This window comes from Oncorhynchus mykiss, chromosome 23 (assembly GCF_013265735.2).
Source record: "Oncorhynchus mykiss isolate Arlee chromosome 23, USDA_OmykA_1.1, whole genome shotgun sequence".
Classification (NCBI taxonomy): Eukaryota; Metazoa; Chordata; class Actinopteri; order Salmoniformes; family Salmonidae; genus Oncorhynchus; species Oncorhynchus mykiss.
This window is the reverse complement of record NC_048587.1, coordinates 15,594,495-15,616,876: the sequence shown is the minus strand read 5'-3', so window position 1 is coordinate 15,616,876 and position 22,382 is coordinate 15,594,495. Positions and strand designations below refer to the sequence as shown.

The 22,382-nt window shown below is 43.6% G+C and overlaps 1 protein-coding gene across 2 annotated transcripts in view; it reads right to left on the bottom strand.

Annotated features, from left to right (window-relative positions):
* LOC110502323 (serine/threonine-protein kinase 32C) overlaps positions 1-22,382 on the bottom strand; it is an 87,644-nt gene that overhangs the window by 16,777 nt on the left and 48,485 nt on the right. The window contains exons 1-2 of one of the 2 annotated variants that reach the window (XM_036960994.1): positions 16,528-16,942; positions 5,856-6,007 (exon numbers count right to left, since the gene is read on the bottom strand). In XM_036960994.1, coding sequence (XP_036816889.1) covers positions 5,856-5,974 — 119 coding nt within the window. In that variant the 5' untranslated portion in view covers positions 5,975-6,007; positions 16,528-16,942. Of the gene's footprint in view, positions 1-5,855; positions 6,008-16,527; positions 16,943-22,382 lie in introns of those variants that run through there. The other variant, XM_036960993.1, reaches the window with a different exon arrangement.

Sequence of the window (22,382 nt, the reverse complement as noted above, 5' to 3'; positions counted from 1 at the left end):
GCGAGAGATATAGAGAGAGCGAGAAGGCTTTCCGGAGGCGCTCGAGCCGAGAGATAGCGGGAGATTTCTTTACTTTTCCCATTAAAGCCTGGTAGATTATTGCAGCATTATTATATATGTTTCTTCTTGGCAGATTTCCTCATCCTACCTCTATATCACCAGGCTTAACCCCACACACTCAGGGGGCATTTTGATTGGCCCTCTCCATGCGCAATTTCCTTCTCTCTATATCAGAGAAAATGGAGCACCATGTTTCAGAGAAAGTGAAAAATCAACCTATCCTCAACAGGACATCGGTTTTGCAACGCCGAACGCTGTTCACAACAATGTCAAGCCCGACGTCAAAAGGAACACACAGATCAGCTGATAAAATTTTGAAAAAGACTACTGCCTCAATGAATATTCCCCACAAAATAAAATATGATTGACAGGGGTTTCCCATTTCTGTCAGAGGGATTGGTTGAGAAGAAGTTCTGAGAAGGAGGGATTGGTTGAGAAGAAGTTCTGAGGAGGAGGGATTGGTTGAGAAGAAGTTCTGAGCAGGAGGGATTGGGAGAGATCCATGCTAAACACAATATTGAACTTATGTGATCAGCATTGTATAAGGTTATTATTGTAAGTCAGTGAAATATAGTAGTCTAGGGTAGTCTATAGTAGTCTAGTCTATAGTCTAGGGCAGTGCTTCCCAAACTCGGTCCTGGGGATCCCAACGGGAGCACGTTTTTGTTTTTGCCCTAGCGCTACACAGCTGATTCAAATGACCAACTCATCATTCATCTTTGATTATTTGAATTAGCTGTGTAGTGCTAGGGCAAAAAACAAAAACGTGCTCCCGTTGGGATCCCCAGGACCAAGTTCAGGAAACACTGACCTAGGGGTAGAATTTTGAGGTCAAAAACAGCATGACAAAAGAATTTCCACCAAAGCTCCCATCTTCCTTCAGATCAAGAGAAAATGGATGCAGGATCTATCCGTGGACATCCTGGTGACGTGTCCCGATAGCTTGGTCTGATGACTGGAGATCTTCTAACAAACCTAACCTCCACTCCAAACACACACACACAGCATCAACAGATGGCCAGGCTGAGATGGAGTTTGCTGTCCACAAGTCCCTTAGTTATTGTCACCTTCTTATCACCTCCTTGTCATGCCCTGATCCTGAGCAGCATGCAGCTGATGGTGAAGAGAATGCCCTCTGGGGCGTCCAGTGTGATAGCAGTGGTATTAGTGCCCGTTTCCTGAGCCCCCGTGGCTGAGATTAGAACGGTTTTCACATCCCCTTCAGGTAAACTGTCAGACGTGGAGCTGACATCTGAGCCGCATTTAAGCTTGGATAGTGACAGCCTTGTCACATTCAGATTTAACACCAAGGACAGGGAGAAACAGAAAGTGAGAGAGAAGAAGAGAGCGAGAGAGAGAGAGCGAGAACATTCCGGATGAATGCTTTAGCAAATACAGCATGTGTCTCACTACGTTTGGGGAATTCAAAATCAAAGCACACAAGCACCCTGTAAAAATGTCTGTAAAAATCGTTCAAGGAGAGGCCAAGGCAGCAGCTCAAACAAATGGATGATATGAAAGCAAGTTGGTGAAAGAAAATTGTAATGTGTGTGACCAGACAAACGGAGTTCTCCAAACACCTTTTATCTCCTCTCTCATTGACAATATTACAGAAGTTAAAGTTCTGAAAAAAAGTATAAAGAGAAAGCTATAAGAGGAAACAGCTTGAGAATGGACTTGTCATGGGTCAAATATGACCAAGACAGTTGATTGGGGACCTGGCTAAGGCCTGAGCCTTGGGAGAATTTTGGCAGGGCCAAGAAGAAGAGGGGCCATGTGGAACAGTCAGGACAGGCCTGGACTGACTGGGACAGCAGAGTACAGAGGAAGGTTACCATGCTGGAAAGAGTCTGAGAAACAGGCTGAAATAATCAGGCCATGATGACAAATGAGCCGAGGGAAGCGTAGGGAGAAGGAGAGATAGAGAGAGAGAGCGCTAGATGAGAGAGCGAGGGAGGAGAGAGACACGGAGGGGAGAGAGGGTGAAAGAGAGATGGGGGTGAGATGGGTTAGAGAGAGAGCGAGAGAAAGGAAGAGAGAAAAAAAATAAGAGACGCGGGGCTCTGAATGTGGTCTGCTTCATGACTGTGGCCTAGATAGTCTTGCGATAGAGACAGCGTGGCTCAGGCTGGTCAAGGGGCTGGATCACAAGACACATCCGGCTCCTCTGAGGATCCCTCTAACAATGCAATGAATGAGTGAGCGCTGCCTCTCGCTCTGCGGTCCCTAGCCTAGCCCCCCTTCCCCCTCCTCTGGTCCCCTCAGCACACCCCTCTCCCCACCTCCACTGGCCTTACTTCACAAGGTGCACTTTGGACCTCCTACAGGACCGTAAAACGGTATGGTGGCTCTGGAAAGTTACAATTGCAGAGAACAGAACATCACTTTAATGGCGAGGTTGCTTTGGAAAGTTACAGAGACCTGTGACTGTGACTAACTCCTGTGGCTCTCTGTATCTAATGAAGACTGCTGCATAAATGCGTTTGTAACAGCAGAAGAAGAAATCGAATAGGACTTAGCCCCCTGAGGAAATATCCCTCAGTTATTTTTATGGCTGTCAACAGAACCTAAGCTTTCACCCAGGGCTTGTTATGCCTATTGTGTTTGGGGTAAAGCCCTAATTTGTCTCACCGCCTCCCAGAGCATTGTTCTCTTCAGCCAAGGAATCAATATTCTTAATAGACATGGAGGAGGACAGGGTGTGCATCCATTCTCACCACAGTGACTTCTCTCTCTCTCGCTCAGTCGCTCACTCTCTCTGATGGACAGGACGGGTGGACAGCGGAGGAAGAACGCAGCTCAGCAGATCCCACTGATGACTCACCCTCTGCGATGCCTTAAAAACCCTCTTTTAAAAAAGGGTCTCCAAAGCCTTAGCTCACAGACGACAAAATATCCCACAGTGCTCAGCTCTGACACATTAACTCCCTCTCGCATCACTTTCTTCTCCACTTGGTTCAAGCTTTCACTGCCTCCGTCCACATCTCAGGGGAATCTGGCCAACGGTGTTTGAGAGTAGATTTGTTTCAGTGTAATGCTTAAAGGCAAAAACCTTGTGCTGGTAATGATTTACACTGGAAAGTGCACAGGATCAATTTCACTGCATACACTTAATGCATATAATACTGTACGTCCGGGTAGGGAAAAATGACCTCGGCAATTTAGAAATACAAATTGATCGGGGGATGAGACGTAGACCGCGTCTACACCTGTGTCGTGATGGCTTGGGTGATTTGGGTGGATTTCTTGAATGCTGCAGATGATAGTCACATTTTTTCCCTCTCAAGGTGGCTAATCCATTTGAATACATGTATATCCCACTCCTACACATTATATGGCATCTATCTGCAGCAAGTGAATGGTCACGGCAATTAGCGCATGCCGCAAACTTGACAGTCCTCCAGGCTTTTAAGCAGTCTTGTTCTAGTGATGTGGATTCGGTGCCCAGGTTCCCTCTAATGAATTCTCTCTGAAGCAATGGATGGAGCTTTTTTCAAAAGAAAAGCAAACAGAATTCAGGACATCATAATGAAAGCAAACCTAGGCTTCAAAATGGTGTGTGTGTGTGTGTGTGTGTGTGTGTGTGTGTGTGAGATAGAGAGAAAGGAAGCAAATCCAAAGCCTCGTAGATGGTGAAACTCTGTTTTGACAAACCAAACAATGCCCAAATCCCTTCTTAACACCTTTTACCCCCACCTCTCTACCCCCCCCCCCCCCCCCCCCCCACCCACGAACAGTACTAATTAAACTCCTGACCCTTACACTGTAAAGAGGGTAGTAAAAGTATCACCAAATATTGTGATGACAACTCCTCATCACCTGCTTGATTGAAAGTAAGAACGAGTTAATGAAGGAGAGTTCCCTGTTTAAGCAGGAAAATAAACAGTGAATTCCTTTGTCTCCGTGCTGAGCTCTCTTTCTCTGGTTTGAGGAGAAAAGTCAGAACCTTTACTCATTCAATTTTTCACTGAGTAATCATGATAGGCTCAGCAGGACATCAGATGTCAACTTCAGACAAGCCAAGGAAGAACCCAACAGGAAGGCCAAATCAACCAACAAAAGGAGTCTGGTCAGCGAGAGCCTTCATCTGCAGGAGCAATACACAATGAGGCTAGTGTGATTGATACACTCTGTACAAAGTTATTTTTAGAAACTCTGCCGTTCGTTCTCTGGTGGCTTGGCAGGGGACCAGGCTGGCCAGTATTACGGTTCCGACAGCTGCTCAGGTTTGGGGTCCGTGGGTTTCAAAAAGCAAATCAACTTTGGAAAAAAAAACATACTATCGTTTTTTCCCTCGAGTCGACAGACGGGAACAGCTGTGGCCTGCCTGACAGGCAGGCCGTCTCCATGTGGGTTTTGCCAGCTTTCTACCTTTGTTTGGCTAAATCTGAACAGTTTGATGGCGACGGTTGCGGATGTGCCTTCCTATCAACCCCCCCCCCCCCCATGCATTGATGGTCTTTGTAATGCAGATTTGATAGCCTGTGTATGGTTTTAGGAGAGGAGTTCAAAACAATGGATAAATTATCCAAACAATATATTCACCGGCAAAGGGATACATAATAACTCAAACTTCCTATTAACCGTCCAAAGCGTATACTGGCTGAGGGGGATGGAACCAATTCCACGCCACTCTGGCATGCCTTGTTGTTGTTGTTTTGTTCCAGCGTAATTTGAGATGGGCTGACCACTTACCCAGTTTCCCTCTGAAGTTGACTTGAATCGCAGGAAGATGAGGTGCGATCTAAGGAGCACTATAATTCCTGCCTACTCATAACGCTGCTGTGTCTTTGTCGCTAATGGGGCTTTTGATGTGCCATAGATGCACAGATACAGAGCTGAGCAGAGCCAATCAGAGAAAAGCTGGGAAACTAGAACAAGGATAGGGCTGTACACTCCTTGAGGGAATTATATATTTTAAAAAAAACACACACAGGCCCTACTACTACTACCACCACCTCATTAAAAAGCCCTCTGTTTATTTTAGTTTGGAAGCTTCTCTCTGAGAGAAAAAAAACAACAACATTCCAGTGTTAAAACTTGAATCATCGCCAACTTTGGATAAAAACTAACATGCATATAAGACTTAGAGTAATAAGCTGCAGTGTGTGCGGGTGTACTTTTGTCTTGGTGCTCGGTGATAAAAGGGTCTGAACGAAATGACTGATGCTCCCTGTATCATTTACTCAGAGGATATTACCCCCGTGTGCAATATCATTCTACCAATTAAACAGGAGCAAAGTGCTTTGGTGTAATATGCTGTAAACACTGTGCTAGCTTCCCAATTACATTTAGAATATGTGCTGCAGAGACACGGAGATAGTTGAATAATGAAGCTGGTCCCCTACATCACCCAGATATACTCCTGAGGGGGAAGTATTGGGTCAACTTACTTTACATTACAGCAATTAAGAAATGTGTGGTGCAATGGGCGCATGGATCTGAATGAAAATAATCTGGTCAAATCTCATGTTCCCTATATAGTGCACTAATTTTGACCAGAGCCCGCATCACCACTTACTGGGTCCGATAAAACTTGCACAGTCGGCAGGCATCGACTTATCAAAAGGCTCTGGTCGAAAGTAGTGCACTATAAATATGGTGTCATTTGAGACACAGCCCACAGCTGTTGTTTCCCTTCATTTAAACGTTCTCATCTCATTGTCCAATTGAGGGTTAAAACATGCATCCACCCCCAACAGAGAACACACACACACACACACACACAGGGTACCAGCCGAGGCATGCAGAATGCACAAACAGTATCGAAAGTGAAAAAAACACAGGATAGTCACCAGAGGTTTACTAAAAAAACATGTTCTATTTCCTGTAGAATCTCTAGCTCTCTAAAGACGTTTCGGACCTCGTCTCTCTCTATGCACTGCTGTTTGTTCATGTACTTCATGGCGTACATCTTCTCTGTGTCCCTCTTCTGCACGATGCACACCTGCAGGGGAGACAAGGACAGAAGAACAGAGAGTGAGCTACCAACTAACTTAGGACTGGAACCGGACTCACATAAAGCAAGTAAGCACAGACACACACAGACACGCACACATTAGTATGCAATGATATCCAGTACACCATGGCATGAGACAATGCCTTTTCATAATGGATGATGTTACTGCCCTCCATTACAATATTTCCAGTGTGGCATGGAAAACAAGCCACAAACAGTCTCCGACCTCATCATGTTGTGCTCATTAAAACTAGACGTTCCGTGGACAAAGTGAAGAAAAGTAAATGTGAAATGTCAAGAGCAGGACAGGGGGTATGGGAGGGAAGCCTCATTACTGTAACATCCAGTCATTAGCATTTTTTGATTTCTTTTATTTAACCTTTATTTAACTAGGCAAGTCAGTTAAAGAACAAATTCTTATTTACAATGACGGCCTACCAAAGGGCCTCCTGCGGGGACGGGGGCCTGGGATTAAAAAATACAATAAAAATACAACACAAATATAGGACAAAACAAATATCACAACGAGACAACACAACACTACATAAAGACAGACCTAAGACAACAACATAGCAAGGCAGCAACACATGACAACACAGCATGGTAGCAACACAACATGGTAGAAGCAGAAAACATGGTACAAACATTACTGGGCAGTCAACAGCACAAAGGTCAAGAAGGTAGAGACGACGACAATACATCACACAAAGCAGCCACAACTGTCAGTAAGTGTCCATCAGTCTTTGAATGAAGAGATTGAGATTAAACTGTCCAGTTTGAGTGTTTGTTGCAGCTCGCACCAGTCGCTAGCTGCAGCGAACTAAAAAGATGAGCAACCCAAGGATGTGTGTGCTTTGGGGACCTTCAACAGACTGTGACTGGCAGAACGGGTGTTGTATGTGTAGGATGAGGGCTGCAGTAGATATCTCAGATGGGGGGAGTGAGGCCTAAGAGGGTTTTATAAATAAGCATCAACCAGTGGGTCTTGCGACAGGTATACAGAGATGACCAGTTTACAGAGGAGTATAGAGTGCAGTGATGTGTCCTATAAGGAGCATTGGTGGAAAATCTGATGGTCCAATGGTAAAGAACATCTAGCCACTCGAGAGCACCCTTACCTGCCGATCTATAAATTATGGACCGTAATCTAGCATGGGTAGGATGGTCATCTGAATCAGGCTTAGTTTGGCAGCTGGGGCGAAAGAGGAGCGATTACAATAGAGGAAACCAAATCTAGATTTAACTTTAGCCTGCTGTAGAGCACTTGATGTAGAGCATTTAACACAAAATCCGGGAAAGGGCCAGCTGAGTATAAGACTATCATCTGCATACAAATGGATGAGAGAGCTTCCTACTGCCTGAGCTATGTTGTTGATGCAAATTGAGAAGAGCGTGGGGCCTAGAATTTAGCCTTGGGGTACTCCCTTGGTGACAGGCAGTGGCTGAGACAGCAGATTTTCTGACTTTATACACTGCACTCTTTGAGGTTGTTAGCAAACCAGGCCAAAGACCCCTCAGAGACACCAATACTCCTTAGCCGGCCCACAAGAATGGAATGGTCTACCTATAACAGTTAGGATCAGCTTGATCTCCCCCTTTAAATAAAGGACAAACTGTGGCTGCCTTCCAAGCAATGGGAACCTCCCCAGAAAGGAGAGACAGGTTAAAAAAGGTTGGAGATGATATGGGCAGCAACCTTAAAGAAAAAAGGGTCTAAACCATCTGACCCAGATGTTTTTTTGGGGTCAAGTCTAAGGAGCTCTTTTAGCACCTCAGACTCAGTGACTGCCTGCAGGGAGAAACTTTTAGCGGGGCAGGGAAAAAAAAGAGGGAGAAGCATCGGGGATAGTTGCATTAGAAGGGGTGGGAGATGAGGAAATGTTGGATGGGCAAGGAGGCATGGCTGAGTCAAATAGGGATCCTGACTTAATGACGTGGTGATTAAAGAGCTCAGCCATGTGCTTCTTGTCAGTAGCAACCACATCATCAACATTAAATCATGCAGCGCCTTATGTCAAGATGGCAGATTTGAGAGAAACAACAAATGTCGGTACAGGTAAGTGTCTTATATCGGCTGAAAGCTTAAATTATTGTTAACATAACTACATTGTCCAATTTACAGTAGCTATTACTGCAAACAAATACCAGGTTATTGTTTGAGGAGAGCTCCCAACAACAAAACACTGTTTTCACCGTGATAGGTTTGATAAATTCACCTCTGAAGGTGAAATGTGTACTTACATTTTGACATCTTGCTCTGATTTATCATCCAAAGGGTCCCAGAGAAAACATGTTTTGTTAGATAAAGTGTTGATTTGTGAGATAAAATCCTTTTTCATATCCTAAAAAGGTCCATATAGCATGCATGATCGATTTTGTATTTCCACTCGTTCAATTTGCAAAGAAAGAATATCTGTAATAATCTCATCTTTAACCTTGTTTCAACGAGTCAAATCACAATCGAATGTATTCCTCAGAGATCCTACAACGTAAAAAGACTTCACTATATCATTAGGGGTGTAGTATATCCTATAGGACACCATATTTAGTCAGAGAGCGACACCTTCATGGCACTCCAATAACGCGGGTGGTCTTCCCTTGAACGACTGTATCTTTGTCAAATAAGCACCAATCGGGGTCAAACAAAGCTAGGTAGAAAGCCATTGTGCTGGGCTATACTGGAGTGTCTGTCGCAAAATGTAGGTGCAAAATGTAGGTGTAGGTAACCTTTTGCAACAGTATGCCTTTTCCTTTTGGACAAAAATTATAAGAATATTCAGAGTTATGAAAACTGGTTGTTTTGCAAATGTTGAACTTCTAATATGGCTACTAATACTGGGAAAGCTAAATCAAAGTCCAAGTATACAGATTTGACGATATTTTTGAAGAAAAATGTAATATGAATGCAACCGTCTCCGTCACAATTTGCCTATATGTACCTGGGTGACTTCACACTAAATGTAATGTAGTTCGCTCATACTTCAAGTTATCTGTCTGGAACTTTGCACATACACTGCTGCCATCTTGTGGACAACATTGGAATTACAACCAGAGTGATGGCTAGAACTGGGACCTTCCTCTTGCATTTCAAAGATGGTGGTAAAAGAAACATTTTTTCTTTGTATTTTCTTCTACCAGATCTATTGTGTTATATTCTCCTACATTCAATTCACATTTCCACAAACTTCAAAGTGTTTCCTTTCAAATGGTACCAAGAATATGCATATCCTTGCTTCAGGGCCTGAGCTACAGGCAGTTAGATTTGTTATGTTAGGGGGGCTATCCCTAAGAAGTTTTAATGAAGTGGTGATTAAAGAGCTCAGCCATGTGCTTCTTGTCAGTAACAACCACATCATCAACATTAAGGGACATGGACAGCTGTGAGGAGGAGGGATTATTCCCCAGGTCTTTAACCGTTTTCCAGAACTTCTTGGCGTTAGACCCACAGAGAGAGAACTGCTCCTTAAAGTAACTAACCTTGGCCGTCCGAATAGCCTGAGTGCACTTATTACTCATTTGTCTGAACGATAGCCAGTCAGCTTGCGTGTGCCGAGCCTTTCGCCAAATTCAATTCTTGAAGTGGAGTAACTCTGCAAGATCACGGTTGAACCAGGGGCTGAACCTGTTTTTAAGTCTCATTTTCTTTTTGGGGGCGTGTTTGTTAACAATACCACTGAAAATATTTTTAAAAAGAAGGTCCAAGCGTCTTCGACAGAGGGGATCAAGCTGATTCTACACCATTTTACAGAGGCCAGTTCATGAAGGAAGGGTTGCTCATTAAAGTTTTTTAGCAAGCGTCTGTAGAACAGTTATCACTAAGGAAGCTATGACCTCAGCTACTGTTACGCAAACGGTCTGCTGCAGAAAATAAACAATGGTTCAGGAAGAAAACTCACTTCTATAAATAAGTACGTATCTCCAATGAAGAACATAGAAAATCAACTGTACCCAGTAAAAGATTCAAGTAATCAATTGTGATATTAACACACTGTTTACACCTATCCCACTCCCACATTGAGTGATAAAACAATTCATGCAAGGTTGGAACATGTTCACATAGCTTTTATGTGATTTTTTTTTGTTGTTGCCTCAAACCCCATTGAACAGTTGGAATGACAAAGTACCAGGATGATACAGCCCACCCCAACTGTCACGTCTCAGGTAGTTCCAAGTTACTGCGGTGCCGGAGGCAGAGTGATGTGGCTGAGCACACACACACACAGATCAGTAAAACCTAACATCCACGTGCTGCTCCAGCTATCTAACTGAATTGTCCACAACAGCCCAGGTGTCCTCGTTACAACAGATGGTTGGTTTACAGCATTAGAGGATGGAATGACAGGAGGAAATCTATTACTCTCCAAAATGCAATCTAATTGCCTGCCTCCCTCCCTCTCCCTCTAGCTGGAGCACAAATAAGAACTGCTCTACCACCTTGCTCTCCGTCCCGCTCGTCTTTCCTACTCAGGTTTTTCTCTCTCTGTCAGTCTTTGTCATAGGCTCATTACAGTACAGTATAAAGTAATACCATTTCCCTCCTCCTTGCGGATCTGTGTTAAGTTGTAAGGAGAGAGGGTGTGGGAAGAGGCATTGGGTAGATGACAGAGGACATGTTTGTGGTGGAAGAGGAGAAGCTTGCTGAGTAAAACCAGTCTCCTTCATAAAATGGACAGATCATGGGGGGGGGGGGGGGGGGTTGTTTTTATAATTATGTTCTTAAAGATTTTCTTGCCCCCCTCGTGGTGACACCGCGGCCCACGGCCCTCCAGATTTCCTGCTTCCCCCCTTGTTGCCCTAGCCTACACACAGACCCAATTTCCTCAGCCTCATTTCATAGAGGCCAGCCAGTCATCTGCACTGCGTGAGGGGATGGACGATGAAGGGAAATAAAATGAAACACTGCAACTGCTAACCAAACGGCTAAAGCTTTTACCGCGTGTCCCTCTAAGGCTGTTAGCTCTTCTCATGACTCCCCTTGTCGCTGGAAAGCATGGAGCGCTGGTGACAGCCTGTGATTTCAGCCCCAGAGCAAAGCGGTCTTTCACACTCGAGGCCACAGTTACACTAAACTGTCTTATCGCACTGAGAAGCCAACGACCTATCAGACCTATCAAATCTGCTGTCAAATACCCAATCTCTGGCCCCTCATTTCAGTTCAGACACATTTGTATGATTGAACAAATCACATTTTATTTGTTTATTTTATGTGCCCGAATACAACAGGTGTAGACTTTACCGTGAAATGCTTACTTACGAGCCCTTCCCCTACGATGTAGAGTTCAAAAATAAGAATGACGCTATATACAGGGAGTACCAGTACCATATCAAAGTGCAGGGGTACGAGGTACTTGAGGAGATATGTTCATATACACAGAGTATAGATAATACTAAGACTAAAAAAGGAACAGAGTAGCAGCAGCATATACTGTATGATGAGTGTGAAAGTATGTGTGTGTGTGTAGGTGTCATCAGTATGCTTGTATGTGTATTATATGTGTATCTGCGTATGTAGTGTATGTATGTGTGTGAGTTTCTGTGAGAGTGTCAGTATAGTAAGTGTGAGAATGTGTGTGTGGATAGAGTCTTGCGAGTGTGCATAGGGTCAGTGCAAAATAGGGTCAATGCAGATAGTCCGGGTAACCATTTGATTAACTATATAGCAGTCTTATGGCTTGGGGATATAAACTTCCTTGGAGACGGATGGAGCAGAGAGAACAGTCTATGGCTTGGGTGGCTGAAGTCTTTGGCAATTTTTCTGGCCTTTCGTCTGATGCCGTCTGATAGAGGTCCTGGATGGCAGGGAGCTTGGCCCCAGTGATGTACTGGGCCGCCGCACCACCCTCTGTGGCGCGTTTGCGGTCAACGAAGTTGCAGTTACCATACCGAGCGTTGATGCAGCCAGTCAAGGTGCTCTCGATGGTGCAGCTGTAGAACATTTTGAGGATGTGAGGGCCCATGCCAAATCTTTTCAGCCTCTTGAGGGGGAATAGGCACGGTCATGTCCTCTTCACAACTGTGCAGGTGTGTGTGGAACATGTTTAGTCCTTAGTGATGTGAACACCAAGGAACTTGAAGCTTTCGACCCGCTCCACTACAGCCCTGTCAATGTGGATGGGGGCGTGACCAGCAGCCAGAAAGATAATATATTAAGAGTTTATTCATAGAGAATATTAGCGATTCAATAGATCAGAGACCAATTCTGTATAGGTATAGACAATTGGAATCAAACTGAGCTGAAGGTCTGAATCTGACATTTTTCATAACTATTAGCTTATGAATATAGGGTACAGAATATACACCATCTAAAATTCAAATCATTGGAGATGGCGAGGACAGATTAGCATGGTGGTCCTAGACTAGGACTGTAGCACTGACTGTCAGAGCGATGGCTTCTGGGTCTGAGCCTTTCTCGGGTAATAGACGCCAAAGTGAGCCTAATTAATTCCGAACTGTTTTCTCTAAAATGCTAATGTGGCGGCACAGTCCAAAGCATTATGGTCCCGCTGGCTATATTTCATTGTTAAATATTCATTATGAAGCCCTGCTATTCAGGCTAACTTCAGAGTTAATAAATAGGCACAGTAAAAGGTCAACCTTTTTGGAAACTGGGAGTATTTACTTTGGGGCCAGCCCTGAGGATGGTGCCAAACCGCTCGGCAGGCTGTCGACTGGGGCATGCGGTGTGACTTGGTGAAGCGCCGGCTAATAAACTGGCACAATCACAGGAACAGACTGTGTGTACTGCCTGCTTCCAGCTTTGTTGGCAGGAGCGGCGCGATGGACAGCGTTGCCTGGAGGTGAGGCGCCCTACGTAGTGACAACGTTAGCTGAATGGTTGTAATCTCTGGCCACCAGCTGCACAGCACACCTGCTTATCTTGCCTCTAAAGAGGCCTTTCAAAGAGGGACTACCCATCCATTGGTCAGGTTGGATATTGATTTCCTCCCTGCACAGCCTTGGAGAGAGGGAAGTGTGCAGCAGCCGTTTGATGTGGAAAGAGTCAAAGGAAGGGAGGGTGGAGGCTAGAGATGAAAAACACCTGTCCTAAAAGAGATCCACACCTCAATGAAATGCTCAATCACTGGAAAGGATCAAACGACAAACTTAAATTGTTTTGAACATTATAGTTTGTCACTTCCCCCCCCCCCCCTCTTTTCAACAATTCTTATTTAAATCAGTGTTCTGTGACCAGAAAGCAGATAATAATAAATGAGCAAACTCAAATTAAATCACATTTAATTTGTCACATAAATAAACAAAAGATGTAGACTAACAGTGAATTGCTTACTTCCCATTAATGCAGAGTAAAAAAATAAATAAATAAAATACACAAAGAGTAACGATAACTTGACATTTGGAAAGTATTCAGACCCCTTGACGTTATACCACATTTTGTTATATTACAGCCTCCTAAAATGTATTAAAATAAAATGTTCTCCTCATCAATCTACATAGAATACCATATAACAAAATGAACAGGTTTTTAGAAATGTTTGCAAATGTATTAAACATGAACAGAAGTACCTTATTTACATCAGTATTCAGACCTTTTGCTATAAGACTCAAAATAGACCTCAGGTGCATCTTGTTTCCATTGATCATCCTTGAGATATTTCAACAACTTGATTAGAGTCAACCTGTAGTAAATAAAACCTATTGGACATGATTTTAAAAAGGCACATACCTGTCTATATAAGGTCCCACAGTTGACAGTGACTAGGAGACTAGTCAAGAAAGAGGGAATGATGAACTGCGCAAAGTACAGACAGATCCTTGATGAAGTCCTGAGGTCTCTGGAGCAGGTTCTCAGACTGGGGGGGGGGGGGGGGGGGGGGTTACCCTTCCAACAGGACAACGCCCCTAAGCACACAGCCAAGACAACGCAGGAGTGGCTTCGGGTCAAGTCTCAAGAATGTCCTTGAGTGGCACAGCCAGAGCCTGGACTTGAACCCAATAGAACATCTCTGGAAAGACCTGAAAATAGCTGTGCAGCAACACTCCCCATCCAACCTGACAGAGCTTGAGAGGATCTCCAGAGAAGTATGGGAGAAACCCCTAATACAGGTGTGCCAAGCTTGTAGCGTCATACCCAAGAAGACTTGAGGCTGTAATGCTAATGTAAATCGAACATCTCTGGAAAGATGGCTGCCAAAGGTGCTTCCAACAAAGTACAAAGAGTAAAGGGTCTAAATACTTATGTAAATGTGATTTTTCAGTTTTGTATTTTTAATACATTTAGGGTTATTGATTGTGTTCGTTTCCATCCCCCCACCAGGTGTCTCCCATCTCCCCTCAGTATCCCCTGTGTATTTATACCTGCGTTCTCTGTTTGTCTGTTGCCAGTTCGTTTTGTTCGTCAAGCCTTACAAGCGTTTTCCCCCTTGCGCGTGTCTTTCTATAGTTCCTGTTTTCTAGGTTTTGACCATTCTGCCTGCCTTGACCCTGAGCCTGCCGTTCTGCACCTTGCCACACCACACGGATTATTGACCCCTGCCTGCTCTGACCCTGAGACTGCCAGCCATTCTGGACCTTTTCGAACACTGTCTGGATTACCGACCTCTGCCTGCCCTTGACCTGTCGTTTTGCCTGCCCCTGCACTAGTAATAAACTCCTGTCTGCATCTGGTGTTACCTGAAACGTGATAATTTTAGTATAAGGCTGTAATGTAACAAAATGTGGAAAAAGTCATAGGGTCTAAATACCTTCGAAATGCCCTGCATATCAACCACCAATATATGATATATTGTTTTATGACCATCTAAATACCATGCTTAAAGAATAAGATCATAAGAAGGAGAATCTTCATGGTCGATTTCAATATGAACTGGGAAAACAAAACTTGCAGGGAAAAAAACTCAGATCACAGACCATTTCAACCTCACTAAAATAATACAAGGACCAACCAGAGTAACAGACGTCCCAGACTCAAATGTATCTGGTGTTCACTAACAGATCTGATCGAATAACTAAGTCCATTACCGCTTCCCTTCTCAAGCCGTTGGGTACTACTCCCAATGTGGGGGTCGGCTCCAGCAATGGGTGGACTGGGAGGGGTATGGTCCAGAGGAGCGTTGTTGGATGGTGGACCTCATCCATAGTCGCAAGCTGTTGCGCCAGCTGATCGTTGTGTTGGTGGAGTAGATGTCCCTGTTCGCCGACCGTCTGATATATATATATATATTTATTTCTCTATCTCTTCTGCTGCTTCCATATTTTTTAGGTAGTATTCTGTAGCGTAGACACGGAGTCTGGAAGCAAGTGCCGTGTGAGTTTAATGAAAATGAACATGGGAACGAATACAAAACAAGAGACGAGTCTAACAAGGAAAACAAACAATACTACCTGATGACTGAAAGAACAGACTGCTAGATAAATGGTACGTTATCAAGGTAGTAATGAAGTTCAGGTGTGACTGATGATGGGGCGCAGGTGAGAGTAATGATTGGTTGCCAGGACCGGTGGTTAGTACACCGGTGACGCTGAGCAGTGAGAGCGGACGTATACGTGACACCCCTTTACATGGATGTTGCATTAATGTAATATTGATGTTGATTAATATGCATTGACCCCTATAAATAAATAAATAAATAAATAAATAAATAGAGACCAAAAAAAGGCCATCATAACGTTAACTTATTTATCCATATACTCCTTAGAACTTTGAGTAAGCATATGCTTAATGAGGAGACTCACCAGCAAACACAAAACAACGATTGTGGATTTGTCAGGAGTCGTAATGGGAGCATCCATTTAAGTAATCGCAAAGCATTCGCTAGTTGTTGCTAGCGCAATCATCTCCTCCATTATCGAGCCTAATCCCACACCCCATCCCTCTGACTCGAAATACCCTGTTCCTGTCAGGGTACTTGGAATCTCTCTGCAATTCTAATGGAGTATAAATTCTTAATTGGACCTGAAAATGTGACAGATACAGTCCATGACTGACAAGGCAAAGAGAATCTTCTACAGACAGGAGAAGGTGCCAAGTGCATGCCGCAAAATAAATAATAGGGGTTTATCCGACAACAAAATAGAGCCTGTCACTCAAAAACGGCGGCAAAGATTTTATACAGCTTATTGGCATGAATAAATACATATCAAAACCACTAATGATTCATCATGTCCAAAACCAGTCATTTTTATTCAAGGAAGGAAATGGTTTTCAGCCTGCTAACGTTCGCCCTACCAGCCTGGTAACGTTACATTAACACTGACTGAGTCAGCCAGTTCCTATCAACAACTACCTTACAGCTAGCTACATTAAAGTAAACCAACATTTTTTAAATGCGTAATGGCATCTAACCAGTTATCAAAGAATGTTAGCTGTATGCATTTATCTTAGCCAGAAAATGTTAGGTATTTAGCCAACTTGCTATTAGCCTAGCCAGCCTAGCCAATCACCACGGTTATGGCTGGCAAGCTAGAGCCCAACGCCTGGAGATCTGCTAGAACACAACACAACTAAAACATAACTGCAGATCAAAAGCAAAAAGTGAGCAGAGACTTACAGATTGTTGGCTGGGTCCTTCCGATGGTAAAACTTTTTTTAAATGTGCAGGCTGAGTAACTACCAAAACAAAAGGTGAGGCGGGGTCTACACCAGCCCAAGGGAGAGTCAGGGAAATCCAATAACTATATAGCGAATCCAAAATAGATAGATTCCAGATATCTGGCAGCTAGCACGCTAGCACTAAGCCAAGGTGGGAAAAGTTACAAAACTCCTGTAGCCTACTTCAGAGAAAATGCTGTAAAAGTTGACAAAACAAAAAGGAGAACAGACGAGGTACACAACTAGAGCAAGCAGGTATGATTGTCTCTTTCGTTTTGAGGAGCCCATGGCCTGCCGCGCTAACAGGTTCCCACTAGATAACACAGCCACAAAGCCTGTGAAGCGCATGGTGTGGCTAGTGTTAGCCAGCTTGAGCTAGCTACTGAGCTAGCATACGAACTTGGTAGCACATAGTAAATCCTCCATATGACATTGAGAAATGGTGCATTGTGGGTAGTTTAGAAGATATGGAAATCATTTATAAATATTTAAGAACCCAAAAACATAACTATGTTTGTACTAATAGGTAACCAGATCGTGACTACAACTAAGTTACTAAAGCTGTGTTTGAATACCCATACTAACATACTGTATACTACATACTTAATGAGTATATACTACATACTGATGGATTCTGGGTTCTGACTCCTAAACTTGGAATAGTGTTAATTATCAGGTATCCTATTGAAATATTGAGTGCTATAGTCTAGGGTCTACACCAGAAGTTAATTGTTATCTGTAGGAGAAATGTATATGGTGGAGGCAATTCAGCTTTGAATGTCCCTCAGGTCAGGTCACGTTAAGGGAGAAGGAACAGTTTATTGCCCGTGTCATTTAATTTCCTGCCTAGCAACAAAAATGTAATATTTAGAGAGGAGAAGGAGATTCCACCCCAAATTGGGGTATATATACTACCATGTCTTATGCAGCTGTATAACCCAATGGGTGAATAAAAATGGTTCAAGCTTTACTATTCATCTGTGAGTTTTACTTGGTTCATTTAGAACCTAACAATACTATTAGTTGAGCATACTAGTCTACCGGAAGTTGATGCTGTTGCTATGCAACATCTTGCTAGCTTGATAGCATAACAAATGACGAGCTAGACATTTTACGATTTTAGGTGTGTTCATAATTTCTATCTGAAGTGCCAGAGTGCGCTCTGTGAGTACGTAAATCCAGCGCGTTGTCAGATTGTCAGTTTGTAAATTCTGTAAATTCTTGGAGCGTGTAATTGGACGCTCTGGCCGAGGAGGGTTGATCCGAGCGTTCTGACCTCACAACGATAGTCAAGCACCAAAGCTAACTTTCTAACGTTGGCTAGCTTGTTAGCTATTTCCAGACACAAATGACACCTCACTCTGACCATTTTACTCACCCCAGCGGAGCTGGTTAGGCTGTTTTCATGTTGTCCAGAGCATTGGTGATTGTAATTGTGCTGCTGGCAACAATTTAATTGCGCTTTTTTTTCAGACGCTTACTTACACCGGCCATATATTCAACGGGTGTTGAGCGTTCATAAATTCATCAGTTATTCTGCGCTCTGGCACACTCAGATGAGAGTGCTCTGAAATCAGAGTAGATAGGCAGAATTAACATTGTCCATTGAAAACACACCACAACTATACCACTTAGCTAAGAATGACGTGAATAATCAAGTCAATAAACGTTGGGTAGTTAGTTAGATTATGGTTAATATACTGCCTGGCAAGTTCGATGTATTAGTAGCCAACTGACGTTATGTAACTAGCTAACACACAGGTACATACTGCTGTAATGTATGTGGTTCGTAAGGATAGCATAGCTAACAAATTCTCAGCCAACATCACGTGTAACGTAACTTATTTGAAAAGCCATTACTTTATTACATTGCTCAATATTTTCTTAACATTTGTCATAATTAAATAAAGCAATTAATTTGTGTCCGCTTTCGTCGGACTTCAGCTGCATATTTTGCACCATTTTCTTCAAATCAGAAAACGCTGTGAAGCCACGCCCATTTTCTGAAGAATTGCATTATGGGCCTTAAAAGCAGGGAAAATCGGGTAGGTGGAGTGTGCCCCTTCAGAAAAATGTTATATTTAAAAATGGGAACACCTACAGTGCAAGACAAAAAATAAAATTGAAGTGCAAGGCTTTATCGTTGGCATTTCTACAGAAATATTTGCTAATTGACTAGGAATGCCTTGAAGATTGACCAGTCGGTCGCGATTGACCGGTTGATGACCACTGCTTTAAGAGATGAGAGGGAAGAACTTCCTCATAGTTTAAAAGTCCGTTTAGGGCCTATGTGCTCCTGTTTCTGGGGAAACACAAGTGCTCACATACTGTATATCAACATCTCATATTGGGGTTTCAGGCGGGGTGTTGCGTGAGAGGGATAGGTTTGGTTTTGTCAGTATAATAGTGTAGCGCATATCATACTGTATGCAAACAGAAGTAGGACGTGATTGAAACAGAGAGTGATGTAAGCATAAAATAACATACCGCAAGACACACACACAAACAAACAATAGGATGTAACATGGGCTCTAGCTGTCTGTTTTGTCGAGAGGCAGTGATGAGCAAGGCAAATACTGTATGTTTTCAGGCTCTGATGAACTTGTCAGTCACAGAGAGAAGAGTAAATAATCCCCTTTATTTAATTAATTCCCCTCGCCATCTTCCCTTATATCGCTAGTGACAGGCGGGAGGAAAATGTTTACTGAGCTTGGGGGCCATTTTCAGAGCTACATGACGCACTTTTAAGGCTGCCATAGTCATTAATAACAAAACAGCCTCCATTTGACTGCTTGAGCTTGGACTCAGAGCGAGATAGAAGAGCTTAACAGGAAAGTTTGTTTTCTCAGGAACTGTCGCCCTCCTAGTGCCGGGGAAGGATGAAAGAGCTTTCCCATCTTACTAGTTCCTTCACACCATCCTGTGGATATAAGTGTATGGAGGTCCAAACAACAGCCTGCCAGCAGTCAATAAATTATAGACTACTATTCGTCTCGCACAACTATGGCTGTGTGAGAAGAAAACCCTTAGTAAAACAGCTTTACGCTTTAGCTGGGATATTTGGAATTAATTGGAAAAAATATAATATGACTAATCTCTAGTCATTCAAACCGTTCCTTACAATACTGTAATAGTATGTTAGGTTGGATACAGGGGTCCCACAGGGATGTGTGCTCAGCCCCCTCCTGTACTTCCTTTTCACCCATGACTGCATGGCTACGCACCACTCCAACGCAATCATTAAGTTTGCTGACGACACAACAGTGGTAGGCCCGATTACCAACAATGACAAAACAACCTATAGGGAGCAGGTGAGAGCCTTGGAGGAGTGGTGCCAGAAAAATAAACTCTCCTTCAACGCAAAAAAAAACAAAGGAGCTGATTGTGGACTACAGGAGACAGAAGAGGGAACACACCCCAATCCACATCAACAGGCCAGCAGTGCAGAGGGTCAAAAGCTTAAAGTTCCTTGTTGTGAACATCATTGCAGACCTGAAATGTTCCAATCACAAGGACACTTCGGTGAAGAATGCACAACAGCACCTCTTCAAACTCAGGCGGCTGAAGAAATTCAGCATGGCCCCCAAGACCATCACAAACTTCTACAGAAGCACCATGGAGAACAATCTGTCTGTCTGTACTACCAACTGGTATGGCAACTATACCCCGCTCAACCGCAAGGCTCTCTAGAGGGTGGTGTGGTCAGCCCAACGCATCACCGCGGGGGACACTGCCTGCCCTCCAGGATTTTACAGCACTCGGTGTCAAAGGAAGTCCGCCAAAAAGATCATTAAGGACCTCAGCCACCAGAACTATGGTCTGTTCACTCTGCTACCATCCAGCAGACAGAGACGGTACAGGAGCATCAGAGCCGGGATCGAGAGACTGAGAAACAGCATCTATCACCAGGCCATCAGACTGTTGAACAGCCATCACTAGCCAGCTACCTGCCCGGTACTCAGCCCTGCAAAAATGTCACATGTACAGTGCAGAAAGTACTGACGCCTTGACTTTTCCCACATTTAGTTACGTTACAGCTGTATTCTAAAATTCACCTGTGGTAAATTCAGTTGATTAGATATGATTTGGAAAGGCACACACCTGTCTATATAAGGTCCCACAGTTGACAGTGCTTGTCAGAGCAAAAACCAAGCAATAAGGTCGAAGGAATTGTCCGTAGACAGGATTGTGTCGAGGCACAGATCTTGGGAAGGGTACCAAAACATTTCTGCAGCATTGAAGGTCCCCAAGAACACAGTGATCTCCATCATTCTCATATGGAAGAAGTTTGGAACCACCAAGATTCTTCCTAGAGCTGGCGGCCCGGCCAAACTGTGAAATCAGGGGAGAAGGGCCTTGGTAAGAGAGGTGGTACCAAGGACAACCATCTCTGCAGCAATCCACCAATCAGGCCTTTATGGTAGAGTGGCCAGACAGAAGCCACACCTCAGTAAAAGGCACAACAGCCCGCTTGGAATTTGCCAAAAGGCAAGATTCTCTAGTCTGATGAAACCAAGATTGAACTATTTGGCCTGAATGTCAAGCCTCACGTCTGGAGAAAACCTGGCACCATCATTTGCCGTGAATCATGGTGGTGGCAGCATCATGCTGTGGGAATATTTTTCAGCGGGAAGCCCTGGGAGACTTGTCAGGAAAGAGGGAAAGATGAACGGAGCAAAGTACAGAGAGATCCTTAATGAAAACCTGCTCCAGAGCGCTCAGGACTTCAGACTGGGGCAAAGTTTCACCTTCCAACAGGACAATGCCCCTAAGCACACAGCCAAGACAACGCAGGAGTGGCTTCGGGACAAGTCTCTGAATGTCCTTGAGTGGCCCATCCAGAGCACGTACTTGAACCCGATCAAACATCTCTGGAGAGCTGAAAATAGCTTTTGCAGCAAGGCTCCCCATTCAACCTGATAGAGCTTGAGAGGATCTGCAGAGAATAATGGGAGTAACTCCCCAAATACAGGTGTGCCAAGCTTGTAGCATCATACCCAAGAAGACTCGAGGATGTAATCGCTGCCAAAGGTACTTAAATAAAGTACTGTGTGAAAAGTCTGAATAATTATGTAAATGTGATAGTTTTTTATTTTTAATAAATTAGCAAAAAAATTCTACAAACCTGTTTTTGCTTCGTCATTATGGGATATTGTGTGTTGATTGATGAGGGAAAAAAATATTACATCCATTTTCGAATAAGGCTGTAACAATATGTGAAAAAAGTCAAGGGGTCTGAATACTTTCCAAATGCACTGTATACAGTCATTGAACGCTGGTCACCTCATAATCCATTTACAGTTGAAGTCGGAAGTTTACATACACCTTAGCCAAATACATTTAAACTCAGTTTCACAATTCCTGACATTTAATCCTAGTAACAATTCCCTGTCTTAGGTCAGTTAGGATCATCACTTCATTTTAAGAATGTGAAGTGTCAGAATAATAGTGGAGAGAATGATTTCTTTCAGCTTTTATTTTTTCATCACATTCCCAGTGGGTCAGAAGTTTACATACACTCAATTAGTATTTGTTAGCATTGCCTTTAAATGGTTTAACTTGGGTCAAACGTTACAGGTAGCCTTCCACAAGCTTCCCAGAATAGGTTGCGTGAATTTTTGCCCATTCCTCCTGACAGAGCTGGTGTAACTGAGTCAGGTTTGTAAGGCCTCCTTGCTAGCACAAGCTTTTTCATTTCTGTCCACAAATTCTCTTTAGGATTGAGGTCAGGGCTTTGTGATGGCCACTCCAATACCCTGACTTTGTTGTCCTTAAGCCATTTTGCCACAACTTTGGAAGTATGCTTGGGATCAT